General features: G+C 48.4%; 1 protein-coding gene across 10 annotated transcripts in view; it reads left to right on the top strand.

The window, feature by feature from the left end:
* The first annotated feature begins 2,452 nt into the window (after positions 1-2,452).
* The window catches only part of RNF157 (ring finger protein 157), a 120,812-nt gene continuing 97,177 nt past the window's right edge, over positions 2,453-26,087 (top strand). For 2 of the 10 annotated variants that reach the window (XM_063960542.1, XM_063960546.1), the window contains exon 1: positions 2,455-2,610. In XM_063960542.1, coding sequence (XP_063816612.1) covers positions 2,464-2,610 — 147 coding nt within the window. In that variant the 5' untranslated portion in view covers positions 2,455-2,463. Of the gene's footprint in view, positions 2,611-17,275; positions 17,556-17,584; positions 17,944-26,087 lie in introns of those variants that run through there. The other 8 variants (XM_063960549.1, XM_063960547.1, XM_063960550.1 and 5 more) reach the window with 8 other exon arrangements.

A 26,087-nucleotide genomic window follows, 5' to 3' on the forward strand; every position in this document is an offset into this window, starting at 1 on the left:
CACTGACCTCTGTTTCTATCAGCCTTGCCTACCCTCCAGCGGGAGGCTCCCGGTTTTTGCATGAGCCTCCCGCTGCCCCGCAAATCTTCTGGGCTCTCCCGATTTGTCAGCACTGCCCTGTGAAAGTGTGGATTGCGCATGCGCCAGTCCGGTAGTGCCGAGGGCGGTGTCCGCATGGGCCATGTCACTGCATGTGACGTAATTTTACTTAAATGCTAGCCACCCCGGGGTTTGTGTAGAGGTGGCCGCATAACAGTGAGCAGATCAGGAGAGGCTGTCTGCATGCATGGCAGAAGTGGCAATGGCAGTTTCGGCAGCGGCGGCCACATCAGCAGCAGCGCAGCAGTGGCGGCCTGTTTAAAATGTAAGGTAAACCCGCTTCATGGATGGGATTCATGGTGCCTGGGCCAGGGAGGGCAGGGCTTGGCTTAGGAAAAACAATAAAGTGGGTGCTGAGTGTAAACTCAGTTTTTACTGACAAATCCCTTTCTGTACTGCACAACCACGTGCAAGCCCAAGCTGTCAAACAGTCATCCTAGGGGGAGCATTTGCGAGTGTTATAGTATAGAGTCAGCGTTGCAGGTATAGGGTCAGCGTTATAGGTAAAGGGAAAGCCGCATAGGGTAGGGTCAGCGTTATAGGGATAGTGTCCGTGTTATAGGGATAAGGTCAGTGTTATAGGGATAGGGTCAGTGGTATAGGGATAGGGTCAGTGGTATAGGGATAGGGTCAGTGGTATAGGGATAGGGTCAGTGTTATAGGGATAGGGTCAGCGTTATAGGGATAGGGTCAGCGTTATAGGGATAGGATATTATTGTTGGTTTAGCGGTTTGGGTTAAGATATTAAGGTTAGGGGTTATGGTAAGGGAGAGGTTTGAAATGATGGATGGGTTAGGGTATTAGGGCCAGGGATAGGGTGTTAGGGTTAATGTTTATGGTTAGGATACTAGGGTGAGGGTTAGGATAGGGATGATCCACGTCATTGTTTAGGCTTGTCATGTGTTACCAGGTCTATTGTAGAAGCTAGATTTAAATGCTGCCCCCTGAAAATCCATGTTTTAAGGATAGTCCTGCTTGAGCACAGGTGATTTTATAGGGTATTTTTTAGAGCAAATGTGATCTCGCGCTCTGTTTTCAAGCATGGATGTCCCTAAACATGGCTTGTTAAGTCACTCCCTGCATCCATTTGATGTGAAATTGCTTTTCAATGGTTGTGTAGACCGATATGATGTTTACATTTTAAATGCAGTTTTTTTTTTATTATTATTATTATTACCAGGTATTTATATAGCGCACACACATTCCGCAGCGCTTTGCAGAGAATATTTGGCCATTCACATCAGTCCCTGCCCCAGTGGAGCTTACAATCTATGGGGGTCATTCCGAGTTGTTCGCTCGCAAGCTGCTTTTAGCAGCTTTGCACACGCTAAGCCGCCGCCTACTGGGAGTGAATCTTAGTTTATCAAAATTGCGAACGAAAGATTAGCAGAATTGCGAATAGACACTTCTTAGCAGTTTCTGAGTAGCTCCACACTTACTCGGCATCTGCGATCAGTTCAGTCAGTTTCGTTCCTGGGGGGTCATTCCGAGTTGTTCGATCGTTATTTTTTTCTCGCAACGGAGCGATTAGTCGCGAATGCGCATGCGCAATGTCCGCAGTGCGACTGCGCCAAGTAAATTTGCTATGCAGTTAGGAATTTTACTCACGGTTTTTTCTTCGTTCTGGTGATCGTAATGTGATTGACAGGAAGTGGGTGTTTCTGGGCGGAAACTGGCCGTTTTATGGGTGTGTGCGGAAAAACGCTACCGTTTCTGGGAAAAACGCGGGAGTGGCTGGAGAAACGGAGGAGTGTCTGGGCGAACGCTGGGTGTGTTTGTGACGTCAAACCAGGACCCTCATTCCGAGTTGTTCGCTCGCAAGCTGCTTTTAGCAGCTTTGCACACGCTTCTCATCCTCAGGTATGTTCAAATGTCCCCATGTAATCTGGCTATTGCTATCTGCACCTATTCAAAACTTCCATATTTTTAAAAAAGTATGTTCAAATGTCCCCATGTAATCTGGCTATTGCTATCTGCACCTATTCAAAACTTCCATATTTTTAAAAAAGTATGTTCAAATCATTTGTTAGACAGTTTTTGTGATTTTTGCTTTTGTTTGTAATGTAAAATACCTGTGTTTCAAAGCTTGGTCAGTGCCGCATATTTAATTAAGGCTCACTGGGCTGGTGTTTGTTTAATCAATCAGTGTGTAATGTAACACCTTTGATTGGTGGAACATATGCCTCAGCTGTAGTTGGGTCAATTTCCCATAGTATTTCTTTAACTTCAACCATGCACAGCTGTGCATGTCAGCTGTGCGTTCCAATACTCAAAGCGTTCCTGCTCTAAGCGTTTTGAAAATGAACAGTTAAAAAAATAGTTGAACAAACATTGAACAGCATCAAGAAAGAAATCTGGAACATTATGCGGCCTGTCCTCACCTCTGCCATGAGAACACCAGGACCAATTCCTACTACTTCTGTGTCCAAGAACATCATGACTGCCCCCAGGACTACCCCCAAGCTCAGCAGGGAACTGAGGGACGTGCGCATCAGGACCAGACTTTGCTGGGTCAGTTCCATTGGACATTAGTGTGCACCCCACATTCTCACACCCACCCGCACTGCTCTCATGAGACCAGGACATTTATCTTTTTCACAAAATAATGTTAGTACAGCTTTTTTTTTTTTTTTTTCCTGCAAATGTGTCTTTCTCTTCTCTTTCTTCTTACACAATACTTCCACCCCACTATGTGCTATTCCCGTAAATGTGTACCTCCATTGGTTGCACACCCTGCCAGCAGTAACCTATGCAGTGCGCCCCACATGGCTGCCTCGGTGGTTCCCCTGTGGGCGGGGTGTGCTTCATTTGGATCTTTCCATGCAGGGTATAGCATACGCCTACACACGTGTCAGTTCTCCCATACATGCATTTGGCCCCTGTATGGCTCATCTCCCTCTGTGTAACCTTGTAGTGCGCCCAACATGGCTGCCTTATCTGGTGCGCTTGTGGATGGGATGAAAAATGCGTGGACCTGATGTTTTTATTGGAACCCTACTCTGAACTTAAGGACTCTGCAATCTCCCCATTTTGTGTTCTCTTCTAGGGGTGGACTATTCCACCGTGGGTAATCCTACGCAGTGCGCCTAAGATGGCTGCCGCACCTGGTGCCTTGTGAGGGTGGAATACACAACCCCTGGAGGTTATTACTCAAAATGCCTACACCAATCATGCATTATTCTTTCTGTGTCTTTGTCTGTGTGGTTTATCTATTGATGTAATACTTAAATCTTCTGTATTATGTGCATTGTGTGAGTTCTAGTTGGCGCCGCGGATGGCTGCCTCGGTGCTGCTCTGCCAAGCAGCCTTAGTTTTTAGTCTTAAATGTATAATATGTCTACTGTACAGTTGCATATGTGCAGTATGAACTCATATGTGTAATGTTTGTAATGTATGCTACTTTTTTTTTTTTTGTCCTCCATGTTGCTGCATGGCAATGCATTGTACCACAAAGAATTCCTAGTGTACGTGAGTACACCTGGCCAATAAAGCTGATTCTGATTCTGATGCCGTGAGTAAAATACCAAACTGCATAGCAAATTTACTTGGCGCAGTCGCACTGCGGACAACGCGCATGCGCATTAGCGACTAATCGCTCCGTTGCGAGAAAAAAATAACGAGCGAACAACTCGGAATGACCCCCTATATTCCCTATCACATGTACATGTACACACATTCAATCTAGGGTAAAATTTATTGGGATCCAATTAACTGAGAGCCTAATTAAATATACCACCAGCAAACCGGAAGTACCCTGAGGATACCCAAGCAATGGGAGAATATGCAAACTCCACACAGTTAGGGCCGTGGTAGGAATCAAACCCATGACTTCAGTGCCATGAGGCAGCAATGCTAACCATTACATAGTCTGTGCTGCTCATTTTGGGTGTTGTATGACATTGTTTAAGCTTATCATGTGTTAGCAAATTTGTTGTAAAAACTAGATTTACTGTAAATGCTGCCCCCTTAAAATCCATTTTTTAAGGTTATTGTGTCCCATATGGAGGCAACCATTTTGGGTGTGACAAAAAAATAGATACGCCCATAGGTGGAGCATAACACGCTGCATTCTGCTTACACCTACAATCTCCCTGAAACTAGTTTTCAAAAGTAGGCAAGTATGCTGTATATATTGTTTTTACGCCAAATTTATGTGCCCCCCCTCTCTTTTTCACCCTCTCTATCGTGCTTCTGCAGGGGAGAGCCTGGGGAGCTTCCTCTCAGCGGAGCTGTGGAGAGAAAATGGCGCTGGTGAGTGCTGAGGAAGAAGGCCCCGCCCCCTCAGCGGCGGGCTTCTGTCCCGCGATTTTGTGTTAAAAATAAGAATTTACTTACCGATAATTCTATTTCTCGTAGTCCGTAGTGGATGCTGGGGACTCCGTAAGGACCATGGGGAATAGCGGCTCCGCAGGAGACAGGGCACAAAAGTAAAAGCTTTAGGATCAGGTGGTGTGCACTGGCTACTCCCCCCATGACCCTCCTCCAAGCCTCAGTTAGGATACTGTGCCCGGACGAGCGTACACAATAAGGAAGGATTTTGAATCCCGGGTAAGACTCATACCAGCCACACTGTACAACCTGTGATCTGAACCCAGTTAACAGCATGATAACAGCGGAGCCTCTGAAAAGATGGCTCACAACAATAATAACCCGTTTTAGTTAACAATAACTATGTACAAGTATTGCAGACAATCCGCACTTGGGATGGGCGCCCAGCATCCACTACGGACTACGAGAAATAGAATTATCGGTAAGTAAATTCTTATTTTCTCTGACGTCCTAAGTGGATGCTGGGGACTCCGTAAGGACCATGGGGATTATACCAAAGCTCCCAAACGGGCGGGAGAGTGCGGATGACTCTGCAGCACCGAATGAGAGAACTCCAGGTCCTCCTCAGCCAGGGTATCAAATTTGTAGAATTTTGCAAACGTGTTTGCCCCTGACCAAGTAGCAGCTCGGCAAAGTTGTAAAGCCGAGACCCCTCGGGCAGCCGCCCAAGATGAGCCCACCTTCCTTGTGGAATGGGCATTTACATATTTTGGCTGTGGCAGGCCTGCCACAGAATGTGCAAGCTGAATTGTAGCACACATCCAACTAGCAATCGTCTGCTTAGAAGCAAGAGCACCCAGTTTGTTGGGTGCATACAGGATAACAGCAAGTCAGTTTTCCTGACTCCAGCCGTCCTGGAAACATATATTTTCAGGGCCCTGACAACATCTAGCAACTTGGAGTCCTCCAAGTCCCTAGTAGCCGCAGGTACCACAATAAGCTGGTTCAGGTGAAACGCTGACACCATTTTTAGGGAGAAACTGGGGACGAGTCCGCAGCTCTGCCCTGTCCGAATGGACAATCAGATATGGGCTTTTGTGAGACAAAGCCGCCAATTCTGACACTCGCCTGGCCGAGGCCAGGGCCAACAGCATGGTCACTTTCCATGTGAGATATTTCAAATCCACAGATTTGAGCGGTTTAAACCAATGTGATTTGAGGAATCCCAGAACTACGTTGAGATCCCACAGTGCCACTGGAGGCACAAAAGGGGGTTGTATATGCAGTACTCCCTTGACAAACTTCTGGACTTCAGGAACTGAAGCCAATTCTTTCTGGAAGAAAATCGACAGGGCCGAAATTTGAACCTTAATGGACCCCAATTTGAGGCCCATAGACACTCCTGTTTGCAGGAAATGCAGGAATCGACCGAGTTGACATTCCTCTGTGGGGCCTTCCTGGCCTCACACCATGCAACATATTTTCGCCAAATGTGGTGATAATGTTGTGCGGTCACCTCCTTCCTGGCTCTGACCAGGGTAGGGATGACCTCTTCCGGAATGCCTTTTTCCCTTAGGATCCGGCGTTCAACCGCCATGCCGTCAAACGCAGCCGCGGTAAGACTTGGAACAGACATGATCCTTGCTGAAGCAAGTCCCTTCTTAGTATCTCTTGAAGTTCCGGGTACCAAGTCCTTCTTGGCCAATCCGGAGCCACGAGTATAGTTCTTACTCCTCTCCGTCTTATAATTCTCAGTACCTTGGGTATGAGAGGCAGAGGAGGGAACACATACACCGACTGGTACACCCACGGTGTTACCAGAGCGTCCCTGCTATTGCCTGAGGGTCTCTTGACCTGGCGCAATACCTGTCCAGTTTTTTGTTCAGACGGGACGCCATCATGTCCACCTTTGGTCTTTCCCAACGGTTCACAATCATGTGGAAGACTTCCAGATGAAGTCCCCACTCTCCCGGGTGGAGGTCGTGCCTGCTGAGGAAGTCTGCTTCCCAGTTGTCCACTCCCGGAATGAACACCGCTGACAGTGTTATCACATGATTTTTCGCCCAGCGAAGAATCCTTGCTGCCATTGCCCTCCTGCTTCTTGTGCCGCCCTGTCTGTTTACGTGGGCGACTGCCGTGATGTTGTCCGACTGGATCAGCACCGGTTGACTTTGAAGCAGAGGTCTTCCTAGGCTCAGAGCATTGTAAATTGCCCTTAGCTCCAGTATATTTATGTGGAGAGAAGTCTCCAGACTTGACCACACTCCTTGGAAATTTCTTCCCTGTGTGACTGCTCCCCAGCCTCTCAGGCTGGCATCTGTGGTCACCAGGACCCAGTCCTGAATGCCAAATCTGCTGCCCTTTAGTAGATGAGCACTCTGCAGCCACCACAGAAGAGACACCCTTGTCCTTGGAGACAGGATTATCCGCTGATGCATCTGAAGATGCGATCCGGACCATTCGTCCAGCAGATCCCACTGAAAAATTCTTGCGTGAAATCTGCCGAATGGAATAGCTTCGTAAGAAGCCACCATTTTTTCCAGGACTCTTGTGCATTGATGCACTGACACTTGGCCTGGTTCTAGGAGGTTCCTAACTAGCTCGGATAACTCCCTGGCTTTCTCCTCCGGGAGAAACACCTTTTTCTGGACTGTGTCCAGAATCATCCCTAGGAACAGCAGACGTGTCGTCGGAATCAGCTGCGATTTTGGAATATTTAGAATCCACCCGTGCTGTCGTAGAACTACTTGAGATAGTGCTACTCCGACCTCCAACTGTTCTCTGGACCTTGCCCTTATCAGGAGATCGTCCGAGTAAGGGATAATTAAGACGCCTTTTCTTTGAAGAAGAATCATCATTTCGGCCATTACCTTGGTAAAGACCCGGGGTGCCGTGGACAATCCAAACGGCAGCGTCTGAAACTGATAGTGACAGTTCTGTACCACGAACCTGAGGTACCCTTGGTGAGAAGGGCAAATTGGGACATGGAGGTAAGCATCCTTGATGTCCAGGGACACCATATAGTCCCCTTCTTCCTGGTTCGCTATCACTGCTCTGAGTGACTCCATCTTGATTTGAACCTTTGTATGCAAGTGTTCAAAGATTTCAGATTTAGAATAGGTCTCACCGAGCCGTCTGGCTTCAGTACCACAAATAGTGTGGAATAATACCCCTTTCCTTGTTGTAGGAGGGGTACTTTGATTATCACCTGCTGGGAATACAGCTTGTGAATTGTTTCCAATACTGCCTCCCTGTCGGAGGGAGACGTTGGTAAAGCAGACTTCAGGAACCTGCGAGGGGGAGACGTCTCGAACTTCCAATCTGTACCCCTGGGATACTACTTGTAGGATCCAGGGGTCCACTTGCGAGTGAGCCCACTGCGCGCTGAAACTCTTGAGACGACCCCCCACCGCACCTGAGTCCACTTGTACGGCCCCAGCGTCATGCTGAGGACTTGGCAGAAGCGGTGGAGGGCTTCTGTTCCTGGGAAGGAGCTGCCTGCTGCAGTCTTCTTCCCTTTCCTCTACCCCTGGGCAGATATGACTGGCCTTTTGCCCGCTTGCCCTTATGGGGACGAAAGGACTGAGGCTGAAAAGACGGTGTCTTTTTCTGCTGAGATGTGACTTGGGGTAAAAAAGGTGGATTTTCCAGCTGTTGCCGTGGCCACCAGGTCCGATGGACCGACCCCAAATAACTCCTCCCCTTTATACGGCAATACTTCCATGTGCCGTTTGGAATCTGCATCACCTGACCACTGTCGTGTCCATAAACATCTTCTGGCAGACATGGACATCGCACTTACTCTTGATGCCAGAGTGCAAATATCCCTCTGTGCATCTCGCATATATAGAAATGCATCTTTTAAATGCTCTATAGTCAATAAAATACTGTCCCTGTCAAGGGTATTAATATTTTCAGTCAGGGAATCCGACCAAGCCACCCCAGCGCTGCACATCCAGGCTGAGGCGATCGCTGGTCGCAGTATAACACCAGTATGTGTGTATATACTTTTTAGGATATTTTGATAAGCGTGTGAGCGCCTTATCCACCCTAGGGGGTGTTTCCCAACGCGCCCTAACTTCTGGCGGGAAAGGGTATAACGCCAATAATTTTCTATCGGGGGAAACCCACGCATCATCACACACTTCATTTAATTTATCTGATTCAGGAAAAACTACAGGTAGTTTTTTCACACCCCACATAATACCCTTTTTTGTGGTACTTGTAGTATCAGAAATATGTAACACCTCCTTCATTGCCCTTAACATGTAACGTGTGGCCCTAATGGAAAATACGTTTGTTTCTTCACCGTCGACACTGGAGTCAGTGTCCGTGTCTGTGTCGACCGACTGAGGTAATGGGCGTTTTAAAGCCCCTGACGGTGTTTGAGACGCCTGGACAGGTACTAATTGGTTTGCCGGCCGTCTCATGTCGTCAACCGACCTTGCAGCGTGTTGACATTATCACGTAATTCCCTAAATAAGCCATCCATTCCGGTGTCGACTCCCTAGAGAGTGACATCACCATTACAGGCAATTGCTCCGCCTCCTCACCAACATCGTCCTCATACATGTCGACACACACGTACCGACACACAGCACACACACAGGGAATGCTCTGATAGAGGACAAGACCCCACTAGCCCTTTGGGGAGACAGAGGGAGAGTTTGCCAGCACACACCAAAACGCTATAATTATACAGGGACAACCTTATATAAGTGTTTTCCCTTATAGCATCTTAATATATTATAATATCGCCACACAAAATGCCCCCCCTCTCTGTTTTAACCCTGTTTCTGTAGTGCAGTGCAGGGGAGAGCCTGGGAGCATTCCTAGCAGCGGAGCTGTGTAGGAAAATGGCGCTGTGTGCTGAGGAGAATAGGCCCCGCCCCCTTTTCGGCGGGCTTCTTCTCCCGTTTTTCTGACAACCTGGCAGGGGTTAAATACATCCATATAGCCCCAGAGGCTATATGTGATTTATTTTTAGCCAGCATAGGTACTTTCATTGCTGCCCATGGCGCCCCCCCCAGCGCCCTGCACCCTCAGTGACCGTTGGTGTGAAGTGTGCTGAGAGCAATGGCGCACAGCTGCCGTGCTGTGCGCTACCTTAAGAAGACTGGGAAGTCTTCAGCCGCCGATTTCTGGACCTCTTCTCTCTTCAGCATCTGCAAGGGGGTCGGCGGCGCGGCTCCGGTGACCCATCCAGGCTGTACCTGTGATCGTCCCTCTGGAGCTAGTGTCCAGTAGCCTAAGAAGCCAATCCATCCTGCACGCAGGTGAGTTCACTTCTTCTCCCCTAAGTCCCTCGTTGCAGTGAGCCTGTTGCCAGCAGGACTCACTGAAAATAAAAAACCTAACAAAACTTTTACTCTAAGCAGCTCTTTAGGAGAGCCACCTAGATTGCACCCTTCTCGGCCGGGCACAAAAACCTAACTGAGGCTTGGAGGAGGGTCATGGGGGGAGGAGCCAGTGCACACCACCTGATCCTAAAGCTTTTACTTTTGTGCCCTGTCTCCTGCGGAGCTGCTATTCCCCATGGTCCTTATGGAGTCCCCAGCATCCACTTAGGACGTCAGAGAAATAATGGCGGGGGCTCATGCATATTACAGTGTCCAACTGTATATATGCTGCTTTTGCCAGGAGGTACTGAATTGCTGCCCAGGGCGCCCCCCCCTGCACCCTACAGTGACCGGAGTGTGTGGGTGTAATGTGGGAGCAATGGCGCACAGCTGCAGTGCTGTGCGCTACCTCATATGAAGACAGGAGTCTTCTGCCGCCGATTTTGACGTCTTCTTGCTTCAACCCGCCGGCTTCTGTCTTCTGGCTCTGCGAGGGGGGCGGCGGCGCGGCTCCGGGAACGGACGACCAAGGTTAGGTTCCTGTGTTCGATCCCTCTGGAGCTAATGGTGTCCAGTAGCTTAAGAAGCGCAACCTAGCCGCAGTTAGTAGGTTTGCTTCTCTCCCCTCAGTCCCACGTAGCAGAGAGTCTGTTGCCAGCAGAAGCTCTCTGAAAATAAAAAACCTAACTAAAATACTTTCTTATTAGCAAGCTCAGGAGAGCTCACTAAAATGCACCCAGCTCTGTCCGGGCACAGATTCTAACTGAGGTCTGGAGGAGGGGCATAGAGGGAGGAGCCAGTGCACACCAGTAGTACTAAATCTTTCTTAGAGTGCCCAGTCTCCTGCAGAGCCCGTCTATTCCCCATGGTCCTTACGGAGTCCCCAGCATCCACTAGGACGTTAGAGAAAATAAGAATTTACTTACCGATAATTCTATTTCTCGGAGTCCGTAGTGGATGCTGGGGTTCCTGAAAGGACCATGGGGAATAGCGGCTCCGCAGGAGACAGGGCACAAAAAAGTAAAGCTTTACTAGGTCAGGTGGTGTGCACTGGCTCCTCCCCCTATGACCCTCCTCCAGACTCCAGTTAGGTACTGTGCCCGGACGAGCATACACAATAAGGGAGGCATTTTGAATCCCGGGTAAGACTCATACCAGCCACACCAATCACACCGTACAACTTGTGATCTAAACCCAGTTAACAGTATGACAACAGAAAGGGCCTCTTAAAGATGGCTCCTTAACAATAACCCGAATTAGTTAACAATAACTATGTACAAGTATTGCAGATAATCCGCACTTGGGATGGGCGCCCAGCATCCACTACGGACTCCGAGAAATAGAATTATCGGTAAGTAAATTCTTATTTTCTCTATCGTCCTAAGTGGATGCTGGGGTTCCTGAAAGGACCATGGGGATTATACCAAAGCTCCCAAACGGGCGGGAGAGTGCGGATGACTCTGCAGCACCGAATGAGAGAACTCCAGGTCCTCCTTTGCCAGGGTATCAAATTTGTAAAATTTTACAAACGTGTTCTCCCCCGACCACGTAGCTGCTCGGCAGAGTTGTAATGCCGAGACCCCTCGGGCAGCCGCCCAAGATGAGCCCACCTTCCTTGTGGAGTGGGCTTTTACAGTTTTAGGCTGTGGCAGGCCTGCCACAGAATGTGCAAGTTGAATTGTGTTACAAATCCAACGAGCAATCGACTGCTTAGAAGCAGGTGCGCCCAACTTGTTGGGTGCATACAATATAAACAGCGAGTCAGATTTTCTGACTCCAGCCGTCCTTGCAATGTATATTTTTAAGGCTCTGACAACGTCCAACAACTTGGAGTCCTCCAAGTCGCTAGTGGCCGCAGGCACCACAATAGGTTGGTTCAGATGAAATGCTGATACCACTTTAGGGAGAAAATGCGGACGAGTCCGCAGTTCTGCCCTATCCGAATGGAAGATTAGATAAGGACTTTTATAAGATAAAGCCGCCAATTCAGATACTCTCCTGGCAGAGGCCAGGGCTAGTAACATAGTCACTTTCAATGTGAGATATTTCAAATCCACCTTTTTCAATGGTTCAAACCAATGGGATTTGAGGAAATCTAAAACTACATTTAGATCCCACGGTGCCACCGGAGGCACCACAGGAGGCTGTATATGCAGTACTCCCTTGACAAAAGTCTGGACCTCAGGGACAGAGGCCAATTCTTTTTGGAAGAATATTGACAGGGCCGAAATTTGAACCTTAATGGATCCCAATTTGAGACCCATAGATAATCCTGATTGCAGGAAATGTAGGAAACGACCCAGTTGGAATTCCTCCGTCGGAACCCTCCGATCCTCGCACCACGCTACATATTTTCGCCAAATGCGGTGATAATGTTTCACGGTGACTTCCTTCCGTGCCTTAATCAAGGTAGGAATGACTTCTTCTGGAATGCCTTTCCCTTTTAGGATCTGGCGTTCAACCGCCATGCCGTCAAACGCAGCCGCGGTAAGTCTTGAAAAAGACAGGGACCCTGCTGTAGCAGGTCCCTTCTCAGAGGTAGAGGCCACGGTTCGTCCGTGAGCATCTCTTGAAGTTCCGGATACCAAGTCCTTCTCGGCCAATCCGGAACCACTAGTATTGTTCTTACTCTTCTTTGCCGTATGATCTTCAATACCTTTGGTATGAGCGGCAGAGGAGGAAACACATACACTGACTGGTACACCCAAGGAGTTACCAGTGCGTCCACAGCTATTGCCTGTGGATCTCTTGACCTGGCGCAATATTTGTCCAGTTTCTTGTTGAGGCGAGACGCCATCATGTCTACAATTGGTCTTTCCCAACGGTCTATTAACATGTTGAAGACTTCTGGATGTAGACCCCACTCTCCCGGATGAAGATCGTGTCTGCTGAGGAAGTCTGCTTCCCAGTTGTCCACGCCCGGGATGAACACTGCTGACAGTGCTATCACGTGATTCTCCGCCCAGCGAAGAATCTTGGCAGCTTCTGCCATTGCACTCCTGCTTCTTGTGCCGCCCTGCCTGTTTACATGGGCGACCGCCGTGATGTTGTCCGACTGAATCAACACCGGCTTTCCTTGCAGGAGAAGTTCCGCCTGGCTTAGAGCATTGTAGATTGCTCTTAGTTCCAGAATGTTTATGTGAAGAGACTTTTCCAGACTCGTCCATACACCCTGGAAGTTTCTTCCTTGTGTGACTGCTCCCCAGCCTCTCAGGCTGACGTCCGTGGTCACCAGGATCCAATCCTGAATGCCGAATCTGCGGCCTTCTAATAGGTGAGCCTTCTGCAACCACCACAGAAGTGACACCCTTGTCTTTGGTGACAGGGTTATTCGCAGGTGCATCTGCAGATGCGACCCTGACCATTTGTCCAACAGATCCCTTTGGAATATTCTTGCATGGAATCTGCCGAATGGAATTGCTTCGTAAGAAGCCACCATTTTTCCCAGGACTCTTGTGCATTGATGTACTGACACTTTTCCTGGTTTTAGGAGGTTCCTGACCAGATCGGATAACTCCTTGGCTTTTTCCTCTGGAAGGAAAACCTTTTTCTGAACCGTGTCCAGAATCATTCCTAGGAACAGCAGACGAGTTGTCGGGATTAAATGGGATTTTGGAATATTCAGAATCCACCCGTGTTGTCTTAGCACCTCTTGAGATAGTGCTAAAGCTGTCTCCAGCTGTTCTCTGGACCTTGCCCTTATTAGGAGATCGTCCAAGTATGGGATAACTAATACGCCTTTTCTTCGAAGAAGAATCATCATCTCGGCCATTACCTTGGTAAAGACCCGAGGCGCCGTGGACAATCCGAACGGCAGCGTCTGAAACTGATAGTGACAGTTTTGAACAATGAACCTGAGGTACCCCTGGTGTGCGGGGTAAATCGGAACGTGTAGATACGCATCCTTGATGTCCAAGGATACCATAAAGTCCCCTTCTTCCAGGTTCGCTATCACTGCTCTGAGTGACTCCATCTTGAACTTGAACTTTTTTATGTAGAGGTTCAAGGACTTCAGATTTAGAATAGGCCTTACCGAGCCATCCGGCTTCGGTACCACAAATAGAGTGGAATAATACCCCTTTCCTTGTTGTAATAGGGGTACTTTGACTATCACCTGCTGAGCGTACAGCTTGTGAATGGCTTCCAACACCCTCTCCCTTTCGGAAGAGACGGTTGGTAAGGCAGACTTCAGGAAACGATGAGGAGGATCCGTCTCTAATTCCAACCTGTACCCCTGAGATATTATCTGCAGGATCCAGGGGTCTACCTGCGAGTGAGCCCACTGCGCGCTGTAATTTTTGAGACGGCCCCCCACTGTCCCCGAGTCCGCTTGAGAGGCCCCAGCGTCATGCTGAGGTTTTTGCAGGAGCCGGGGAGGGCTTCTGTTCCTGGGAAGGAGCTGCCTGTTGGTGTCTCTTCCCTCTTCCTCTGCCTCGTGGCAGGTACGACAAGCCCTTTGCTCTCTTATTTTTGTAGGAGCGAAAAGGCTGCGGTTGAAAGGTCGGTGCCTTTCTCTGTTGGGGAGTGACTTGAGGTAAAAAAGTGGATTTCCCGGCAGTAGCCGTGGCCACCAAGTCTGATAGACCAACTCCAAATAACTCCTCCCCTTTATACGGCAAAACCTCCATGTGACGTTTTGAATCCGCATCGCCTGTCCACTGTCGTGTCCATAAGGCTCTTCTGGCTGAAATGGACATAGCACTCACCCGAGATGCCAGTGTGCAAATATCCCTCTGTGCATCACGCATATAGATAAATGCATCCTTTATTTGTTCTAACGACAGTAAAACATTGTCCCTATCTAGGGTATCAATATTTTCAATCAGGGATTCTGACCAAACTACTCCAGCACTGCACATCCAGGCAGTTGCTATAGCTGGTCGTAGTATAACACCTGCATGTGTGTATATATTCTTTTGAATAACTTCCATCTTTCTATCTGATGGATCCTTAAGTGCGGCCGTCTCAGGAGAGGGTAACGCCACTTGTTTGGATAAGCGTGTGAGCGCCTTGTCCACCTTAGGGGGTGTTTCCCAGCGCGCCCTAACCTCTGGCGGGAAAGGGTATAATGCCAATAACTTTTTTGAAATTATCAACTTTTTATCAGGAGCAACCCACGCTTCATCACACACGTCATTTAATTCTTCTGATTCAGGAAAAACTGTTTGTAGTTTTTTCACACCATACATAATACCCTGTTTTACGGTATCTGTAGTATCAGCTAAATGTAACGTCTCCTTCATTGCCAAAATCATATAACGTGTGGCCCTACTGGAAAATACGTTTGAATTTCTACCGTCGTCACTGGAATCAGTGCCCGTGTCTGGGTCTGTGTCGACCGACTGAGGCAAAGGGCGTTTTACAGCCCCTGACGGTGTTTGAGGCGCCTGGACAGGCATTAATTGATTGTCCGGCCGCCTCATGTCCTCAACTGACTGTTTAAGGGAAGATAAACCATCACGTAATTCCACAAATAAAGGCATCCATTCTGGTGTCGACCCCCTGGGGGGTGACATCTGCATATTTGGCAATTGCTCCGCCTCCACACCAATATCGTCCTCATACATGTCGACACCACGTACCGACACACACCGCAAACTCACAGGGAATGCTCTAATGAAGACAGGACCCACTAGCCCTTTTGGGGAGACAGAGGGAGAGTCTGCCAGCACACACCACAAAGCGCTATATATACAAGGGATATCCTTATATTAAGTGCTCCCTTATAGCTGCTTTAATATATATATATATAGCCATTAATGTGCCCCCCCTCTCTGTTTTACCCTGTTTCTGTAGTGCAGTGCAGGGGAGAGACCTGGGAGCCGTTCTGACCAGCGGAGCTGTGACAGAAAATGGCGCCGTGTGCTGAGGAGATAGGCCCCGCCCCTTTTTCGGCGGGTTCTTCTCCCGCTATTTTTCCAGTCAGGCAGGGGTTAAATATCTCCATATAGCCCCTATGGGCTATATGTGAGGTATTTTTAGCCTTGTATAAGGTTTATATTTGCCTCTCAGAGCGCCCCCCCCCAGCGCTCTGCACCCTCAGTGACTGCCCAGTGAAGTGTGCTGAGAGGAAAATGGCGCACAGCTGCAGTGCTGTGCGCTACCTTATGAAGACTGAGGAGTCTTCAGCCGCCGGTTTCCGGACCTCTTCACGCTTCAGCATCTGCAAGGGGGTCGGCGGCGCGGCTCCGGGACCGGACTCCACGGCTGGGCCTGTGTTCGATCCCTCTGGAGCTAATGGTGTCCAGTAGCCAAGCAGCAAATCCACTCTGCATGCAGGTGAGTTTACTACTTTCCCCCTAAGTCCCACGTTGCAGTGATCCTGTTGCCAGCAGGACTCACTGTAAAGAAAAAAACCTAAACTAAACTTTCTCTAAGCAGCTCTTTAGGAGAGCCACCTAGATTGCACCCTTCTCGTTCGGGCACAAAATCTAACTGGAGTCTGGAGGAGGGTCATAGGGGGAGGAGCCAGTGCACACCACCTGACCTAGTAAAGCTTTACTTTTTTGTGCCCTGTCTCCTGCGGAGCCGCTATTCCCCATGGTCCTTTCAGGAACCCCAGCATCCACTTAGGACGATAGAGAAATGATAGTTAGGAACTGGTTGGTTGGTGCTTTGGGGCAGATGTATGATCCTTTGTTAAGCGGGAGAAGTGGTATCAGCGCATGTTATGTGCACTGATACTACTTCTCCCCCATATATGCCAGCACACTGATATGCAGGGCAATGTTAGAATGTCAGTACACCTACAGCGATCGATTTCGACAGCTGCTGGTGTCGTTGCCCATTAACCACAGCAGGGAGAGCGCTGTCCCTGGCTGCGGCGGCTGCCAGTGTTGGGCTACACATGACATCTCACGTATGCCCAGTGAGCCGACCAGGGGTTTGACAAAGCGCATCGGCCTAGCCGTGGGGCCTGGTAAGGGACTCCAGAAAGGGGAGTTTTCACTTCCCCTCTCCGGCAGCAGAGATGTTCTTGCATCTCAGCGCTAGCGCTTCCAGCTTACAAGACTTTAAATGGGAAGAGCTATATCGTGCCGGTATCATACACTTGCCCCTTTATCACTCTCCAAGGCTTATTAAGCGGTCTGTTCATGAAGTAGTGAAAAGAGTGGAGAAGTGAGCCAATGGAGAAGTTACCTTTGGCAACCAAACAGCTGCCCTGTATCATTTTATAGTATGCAAATTATAAATGTTACTTCAATGCTGATTGGTTGCCACTGGCTCACATCTCCACACTTTTGCCTGTTTCATGAATAGACCCCTAAATCATACTTGCCTACCTGACCCTCTCCATGAGGGAGAAAATGCTCTGTTCCTGGACTTTCCTGGTAATGTATGATTGCCATCAGCTGTGGTGAAACACCTTTCTTATCAATTACCTAGCTCACCACAGGTGATGGCAATCATACATTACCAGGAAAGTCCAGGAACAGAGCATTTTCTCCCTCATGGAGAGGGTCAGGTAGGCAAGTATGCCCTAAATCTCCCCCACAGCCAAATAATCACAGAGCTGCACGTTGTTAATTGTTATAAGATCTCTACAGGACTGCGTTTGATAGGTTCGTCCACTAGAGAGCGCAGACATTCCCTCAGTGACCTTCGGCTGTGTCAGTGTGGCAGTGCTGCTTCTAGACGAACAGGCCACACGGCCCTGCAGGTCTCGGTATCACGGTTGCTAGCTACGCAAGCTGCCCGGTGTATGCCAGGCTACTCCCTGTCTATGAGTGATTACGATACTCAGGCCGCTGCCCGTCTCCTCCCGCAGGGCCCACCGCGGCACCACCTCACTCATGCCTTGAGTTTCTACTATTATTCTGGACTTTAACGCGTGGTTGACGGGTGAGGGTGAGTGAAGGCAGTTGTCATGGTTACAGTAATCCCGCCCGCTCCATCACTAATGGAGGAGCTCCTAGAGGGGGAGGAGCTTCTAGCGCACGGGTGACGTCACTCGCGTGTGCTGCAGCAGCTGCTGCTGTAAGGACCGGTGTCAGGAACTGGCCCGGGCAGGTAACGCAATCCGGGCTCAGCTTGGCAGGGACCCGGGGCAGGGTTTCTTGGCACAGGGCTCAATGTAGGTAGCTTTCCCATGGGTCCCATTTTTCCCGGAACAATTCACCCGTTTTCAATGTGCTGCCTTTACTGTCACTCAGGTTCCTGGTACACACAGATTATCCAGTGACGTGCAGGGGATAGGTCCCTGGTTAACGTAATTTTGGACCTACTCTACAATCGGGTATGAGATGCATTGTATGGCCTGTGTGAATTTTCATTTATCTTTTCAATTTATGGGTCAGGTGTGTCTGTCAATGTATCACTAAGTGCTAGAAGACGGCTATTGTTCATTTACCCAATACCTCAGTCATAAAGCATGTATGGGCTCTTATATTGTATATGGTTATAGCATGTGATATCAGTGCCTTTGAGTCACAGCATGAGATACCAGTGCATGCCTTGTTATCGTGAGTGATATTTTTTACATTTGGTTTGCAGGATGAGATACAAGTACATGCTTTGTTACATCTGGTGATATTAGTACTTTTGTTGCTACAGCATGAGATACCAGTACGTTTGGGTAACCGCGTGAGATACCAGTGCGTGCCTTGTTACAGTGGGTGATATTGGGATGTTTGTTGCTACAGTGTGAGATACCAGTATGTATGTTTTGACAGCGTGAGATACCAGTACGTATGTTTTGACAGCGTGAGATACCAGTACGTATGTTTTGACAGCGTGAGATACCAGTACGTATGTTTTGACAGCGTAAGATACCAGTATGTATGTTTCGACAGCGTGAGATACCAGTATGTATGTTTTGACAGCGTGAGATACCAGTACGTATGTTTTGACAGCGTGAGATACCAGTATGTATGTTTTGACAGCGTGAGATACCAGTATGTATGTTTTGACAGCGTGAGATACCAGTACGTATGTTTTGACAGCGTGAGATACCAGTACGTATGTTTTGACAGCGTGAGATACCAGTACGTATGTTTTGACAGCGTGAGATACCAGTACGTATGTTTCGACAGCGTGAGATACCAGTACGTTTGGGTAACAGCGTGAGATACCAGTTCGTGCCTTGTTACAGTGGGTGATATTGGGATGTTTGTTGCTACAGTGTGAGATACCAGTACGTATGTTTTGACAGCGTGAGATACCAGTATGTATGTTTTGACAGCGTGAGATACCAGTATGTATGTTTTGACAGCGTGAGATACCACTACGTTTGTTGCTACAGCGTGAGATACCACTACGTTTGTTGCTACAGCGTGAGATACCACTACGTTTGTTGCTATAGCGTGAGATACCACTGCGTTTGTTGCTACAGCGTGAGATACCAGTATGTATGTTTTGACAGCGTGAGATACCAGTACGTATGTTTTGAAAGCATGAGATACCAGTATGTATGTTTTGACAGCGTGAGATACCAGTATGTATGTTTTGACAGCGTGAGATACCAGTACGTATGTTTTGACAGCGTGAGATACCAGTATGTATGTTTTGACAGCGTGAGATACCAGTACGTATGTTTTGACAGCGTGAGATACCAGTACGTATATTTTGACAGCGTGAGATACCAGTATGTATGTTTTGACAGCGTGAGATACCAGTATGTATGTTTTGACAGCGTGAGATACCAGTACGTATGTTTTGACAGCGTGAGATACCAGTACGTATGTTTCGACAGCGTGAGATACCAGTACGTTTGGGTAACAGCGTGAGATACCAGTTCGTGCCTTGTTACAGTGGGTGATATTGGGATGTTTGTTGCTACAGTGTGAGATACCAGTACGTATGTTTTGACAGCGTGAGATACCAGTATGTATGTTTTGACAGCGTGAGATACCAGTATGTATGTTTTGACAGCGTGAGATACCACTACGTTTGTTGCTACAGCGTGAGATACCACTACGTTTGTTGCTGCAGCGTGAGATACCACTACGTTTGTTGCTACAGCGTGAGATACCACTACGTTTGTTGCTATAGCGTGAGATACCACTACGTTTGTTGCTACAGCGTGAGATACCAGTACGTATGTTTTGACAGCGTGAGATACCAGTACGTATGTTTTGACAGCGTGAGATACCAGTATGTATGTTTTGACAGCGTGAGATACCAGTATGTATGTTTTGACAGCGTGAGATACCAGTATGTATGTTTTGACAGTGTGAGATACCAGTATGTATGTTTTGACAGCGTGAGATACCAGTATGTATGTTTTGACAGCGTGAGATACCAGTATGTATGTTTTGACAGCGTGAGATACCACTACGTTTGTTGCTATGGCGTGAGATACCACTACGTTTGTTGCTACAGCGTGAGATACCACTACGTTTGTTGCTATAGCGTGAGATACCACTACGTTTGTTGCTACAGCGTGAGATACCAGTACGTATGTTTTGACAGCGTGAGATACCAGTATGTACGTTTTGACAGCGTGAGATACCAGTATGTATGTTTTGACAGCGTGAGATACCAGTATGTATGTTTTGACAGCGTGAGATACCAGTATGTATGTTTTGACAGTGTGAGATACCACTACGTTTGTTGCTATAGCGTGAGATACCACTACGTTTGTTGCTATAGCGTGAGATACCACTACGTTTGTTGCTACAGCGTGAGATACCACTACGTATGTTTTGACAGTGTGAGATACCAGTACTTCTGTTTCGACAGCGTGAGATACTAGTACGCATGTTTCGATGGCGTGAGACACCAGTACGTTTGTTTCGACAGCGTGAGATACCAGTATGCTTGTTGCTGATGTGAGATACCACTACGTTTGTTGCTATGGCGTGAGATACGATTTCGTTTGTTGCTACAGCGTGAGATACCAGTACGTTTGTTTCGACAGCGTGAGATACCAGTACTTCTGTTTCGACAGCGTGAGATACCAGTACTTCTGTTTCGACAGCGTGAGATACCAGTACGTTTGTTGCTACAGCGTGAGATACCACTACGTTTGTTGCTATAGCGTGAGATACCACTACGTTTGTTGCTACAGCGTGAGATACCAGTATGTATGTTTTGACAGCGTGAGATACCAGTATGTATGTTTTGACAGCGTGAGATACCAGTATGTATGTTTTGACAGCGTGAGTACCAGTACGTATGTTTTGACAGCGTGAGATACCAGTATGTATGTTTTGACAGCGTGAGATACCAGTATGTATGTTTTGACAGCGTGAGATACCAGTATGTATGTTTCTCTATCGTCCTAGTGGATGCTGGGGTTCCTGAAAGGACCATGGGGAATAGCGGCTCCGCAGGAGACAGGGCACAAAAAGTAAAGCTTTCCAATCAGGTGGTGTGCACTGGCTCCTCCCCCTATGACCCTCCTCCAAGCCTCAGTTAGATTTTTGTGCCCGGCCGAGAAGGGTGCAATCTAGGTGGCTCTCCTAAAGAGCTGCTTAGAGAAAGTTTAGCTAGGTTTTTTATTTTACAGTGAGTCCTGCTGGCAACAGGATCACTGCAACGAGGGACTTAGGGGAGAAGAAGTGAACTCACCTGCGTGCAGGATGGATTGGCTTCTTGGCTACTGGACATCAGCTCCAGAGGGACGATCACAGGTACAGCCTGGATGGTCACCGGAGCCTCGCCGCCGGCCCCCTTGCAGATGCTGAAACATGAAGAGGTCCAGAATCGGCGGCAGAAGACTCCTCAGTCTTCTAAAGGTAGCGCACAGCACTGCAGCTGTGCGCCATTTTCCTCTCAGCACACTTCACACGGCAGTCACTGAGGGTGCAGGGCGCTGGGAGGGGAGGCAAATGAAAACCTATTTGGCTAAAAAATACCTCACATATAGCCTCCGGGGGCTATATGGAGATATTTAACCCCTGCCAGAATACACTAAAGAGCGGGAGACGAGCCCGCCGGAAAAGGGGCGGGGCCTATCTCCTCAGCACACAGCGCCATTTTCCTTACACAGCTCCGCTGGTCAGGACGGCTCCCAGGTCTCTCCCCTGCACTGCACTACAGAAACAGGGTAAAACAAGAGAGGGGGGGGCAAAATAGTGGCAAAAATTATATTATAAAAGCAGCTATACAGGGAGCACTTATTATAAGGCTATCCCTGTCATATATAGCGCTTTTGGTGTGTGCTGGCAAACTCTCCCTCTGTCTCCCCAAAGGGCTAGTGGGGTCCTGTCTTCGTTAAGAGCATTCCCTGTGTGTCTGCTGTGTGTCGGTACGTGTGTGTCGACATGTATGAGGACGATATTGGTGTGGAGGCGGAGCAATTGCCAAATATGGGGATGTCACCTCCTAGGGGGTCGACACCAGAATGGATGCCTTTATTTATGGAATTACGGGATAGTGTCAACACGCTAAAGCAGTCGTTTGACGACATGAGACGGCCGGACAATCAGTTAGTGCCTGTCCAGGCGCCTCAAACACCGTCAGGGGCGGTAAAACGCCCTTTGCCTCAGTCGGTCGACACAGACCCAGACACAGGCACTGATTCCAGTGGCGACGGTGACGAATCAACCGTATTTTCCAGTAGGGCCACACGTTATATGATTTTGGCAATGAAGGAGGCGTTACATTTAGCTGATACTACAGGTACCACTAAACAGGGTATTATGTGGGGTGTGAAAAAAACTACCTATAGTTTTTCCCGAATCAGAAGAACTAAATGATGTATGTGATGAAGCGTGGGTTGCCCCCGATAAAAAGATGCTAATTTCAAAGAAGTTATTAGCTTTATACCCTTTCCCGTCAGAGGTTAGGGCGCGCTGGGAAACACCTCCTAGGGTGGACAAGGCGCTCACACGCTTATCTAAACAAGTGGCGTTACCCTCTCCTGAGACGGCCGCACTTAAAGATCCAGCAGATAGGAGGATGGAAAATATCCAAAAAAGTATATACACACATACAGGTGTTATACTACGACCAGCTATAGCGACAGCCTGGATGTGCAGTGCTGGAGTAGCTTGGTCAGAGTCCCTGATTGAAAATATTGATACCCTGGATAGGGACAATGTTTTACTGTCTTTAGAGCAAATAAAGGATGCATTTCTTTATATGCGTGATGCACAGAGGGATATCTGCACACTGGCATCACGGGTAAGTGCTATGTCCATTTCGGCCAGAAGAAGTTTATGGACGCGACAGTGGTCAGGCGATGCGGACTCAAAACGGCATATGGAAGTTTTGCCGTATAAAGGGGAGGAGTTATTTGGAGTCGGTCTATCAGATTTGGTGGCCACGGCTACAGCCGGGAAATCCACTTTTTTACCTCAAGCTACTCCCCAACAGAAAAAGACACCGACTTTTCAACCGCAGCCCTTTCGTTCCTTTAAAAACAAGAGAGCAAAGGGATATTCATATCTGCCACGAGGCAGAGGAAAGGGGAAGAGACACCAACAGGCAGCTCCTTCCCAGGAACAGAAGCCCTCCCCCGCTTCTACAAAAGCCTCAGCATGACGCTGGGGCTTCTCAAGCGGACTCGGGGGCGGTGGGCGGTCGTCTCAAGAATTTCAGCGCGCAGTGGGCTCACTCGCAGGTAGATCCCTGGATCCTGCAGATAATATCTCAGGGGTACAGGTTGGAACTAGAGACAGATCCGCCTCGCCGTTTCCTGAAGTCTGCTTTACCAACGTCCCCCTCTGAAAGGGAGACGGTTTTGGAAGCCATTCACAAGCTGTACTCTCAGCAGGTGATAGTCAAGGTACCTCTTCTACAACAGGGAAAGGGGTATTATTCCACTCTATTTGTGGTACCGAAGCCGGACGGCTCGGTAAGACCTATTCTAAATCTGAAGTCCTTGAACCTATACATAAAGAAGTTCAAGTTCAAAATGGAGTCACTCAGAGCAGTGATAGCGAACCTGGAAGAAGGGGACTTTATGGTGTCCTTGGACATCAAGGATGCGTACCTCCACGTTCCAATTTACCCCTCACACCAGGGGTACCTCAGGTTCGTTGTACAAAACTGTCACTATCAGTTTCAGACGCTGCCGTTCGGATTGTCCACGGCACCTCGAGTCTTTACAAAGGTAATGGCCGAGATGATGATTCTTCTTCGAAGAAAAGGCGTATTAATTATCCCATACTTGGACGATCTCCTAATAAGGGCAAGGTCCAGAGAACAGCTAGAGAGGGGATTAGCACTGTCTCAAGAAGTGCTAAAACAGCACGGCTGGATTCTGAATATTCCAAAATCCCAGTTAATGCCGACAACTCGTCTGCTGTTCCTAGGGATGATTCTGGACACGGTTCAGAAAAAGGTTTTTCTCCCGGAGGAAAAAGCCAAGGAGTTATCCGAGCTTGTCAGGAACCTCCTAAAACCAGGAAAGGTGTCTGTACATCAATGCACAAGAGTCCTGGGAAAAATGGTGGCTTCTTACGAAGCAATTCCATTCGGCAGATTCCATGCACGAATTTTCCAGAGGGATCTGTTGGACAAATGGTCAGGGTCGCATCTTCAGATGCACCAGCGGATAACCCTGTCTCCAAGGACAAGGGTATCTCTTCTGTGGTGGTTGCAGAGTGCTCATCTATTGGAGGGCCGCAGATTCGGCATACAGGATTGGATCCTGGTGACCACGGACGCCAGCCTGAGAGGCTGGGGAGCAGTCACACAAGGAAGAAACTTCCAGGGAGTGTGGACGAGCCTGGAAACGTCTCTTCACATAAAAATTCTGGAACTAAGAGCAATATACAATGCTCTAAGCCAGGCAGAACCTCTGCTTCAAGGAAAATCGGTGTTGATCCAGTCGGACAACATCACGGCAGTCGCCCATGTAAACAGACAGGGCGGCACAAGAAGCAGGAGTGCAATGGCAGAAGCTGCAAGGATTCTTCGCTGGGCAGAGAATCATGTGATAGCACTGTCAGCAGTGTTCATCCCGGGAGTGGACAACTGGGAAGCAGACTTCCTCAGCAGACACGACCTTCACCCGGGAGAGTGGGGACTTCATCCGGAAGTCTTCCACATGCTGGTAACCCGTTGGGAAAGACCAATGGTGGACATGATGGCGTCTCGCCTCAACAAAAAACTGGACAGGTATTGCGCCAGGTCAAGAGATCCGCAGGCAATAGCTGTGGACGCGCTGGTAACGCCTTGGGTGTACCAGTCGGTGTATGTGTTTCCTCCTCTGCCTCTCATACCAAAAGTATTGAGAATTATACGGCAAAGAGGCGTAAGAACGATACTAGTGGTTCCGGATTGGCCAAGAAGGACTTGGTACCCGGAACTTCAAGAGATGATCACGGAAGATCCGTGGCCTCTACCTCTAAGGAGGGACTTGCTTCAGCAGGGTCCCTGTCTGTTTCAAGACTTACCGCGGCTGCGTTTGACGGCATGGCGGTTGAACGCCGGATCCTAAAGGAAAAAGGCATGCCGGAAGAAGTCATTCCTACTTTGATTAAAGCAAGGAAGGAAGTAACCGTGCAACACTATCACCGCATTTGGCGAAGATATGTTGCGTGGTGCGAGGATCGGAGTGCTCCGACGGAGGAATTTCAACTGGGTCGATTCCTACATTTCCTGCAATCAGGATTGTCTATGGGTCTCAAATTGGGATCTATTAAGGTTCAAATTTCGGCCCTGTCAATTTTCTTTCAAAAAGAATTGGCTTCAGTTCCTGAAGTCCAGACTTTTGTTAAGGGAGTGCTGCATATACAGCCTCCTGTGGTGCCTCCAGTGGCACCGTGGGATCTCAATGTGGTTTTGGAATTTCTAAAATCTCATTGGTTTGAACCACTAAATAAGGTGGATTTAAAATATCTCACATGGAAAGTGACCATGTTACTAGCCCTGGCTTCGGCCAGGAGAGTGTCAGAACTGGCAGCTTTATCTTAAAAAAGCCCATATCTGATTTTCCATTCGGACAGGGCAGAACTGCGGACTCGTCCGCATTTTCTCCCTAAGGTGGTGTCAGCGTTTCATCTGAACCAGCCTATTGTAGTGCCTGCGGCTACAAGTGACTTGGAGGACTCCAAGTTACTGGACGTTGTCAGAGCATTAAAAATATATATTGCAAGGACAGCTGGAGTCAGAAAATCTGACTCGTTGTTTATATTGTATGCACCCAACAAGATGGGTGCTCCTGCGTCTAAGCAGACGATTGCTCGTTGGATCTGTAGCACAATCCAACTTGCACATTCTGTGGCAGGCCTGCCACAGCCTAAATCTGTAAAGGCCCACTCCACAAGGAAGGTGGGCTCATCTTGGGCGGCTGCCCGAGGGGTCTCGGCATTACAACTTTGCCGAGCAGCTACGTGGTCAGGGGAGAACACGTTTGTAAAATTTTACAAATTTGATACTCTGGCTAAGGAGGACCTGGAGTTCTCTCATTCGGTGCTGCAGAGTCATCCGCACTCTCCCGCCCGTTTGGGAGCTTTGGTATAATCCCCATGGTCCTTTCAGGAACCC

This window comes from Pseudophryne corroboree, chromosome 3 (genome assembly GCF_028390025.1).
Source record: "Pseudophryne corroboree isolate aPseCor3 chromosome 3, aPseCor3.hap2, whole genome shotgun sequence".
Taxonomy (NCBI): Eukaryota; Metazoa; Chordata; class Amphibia; order Anura; family Myobatrachidae; genus Pseudophryne; species Pseudophryne corroboree.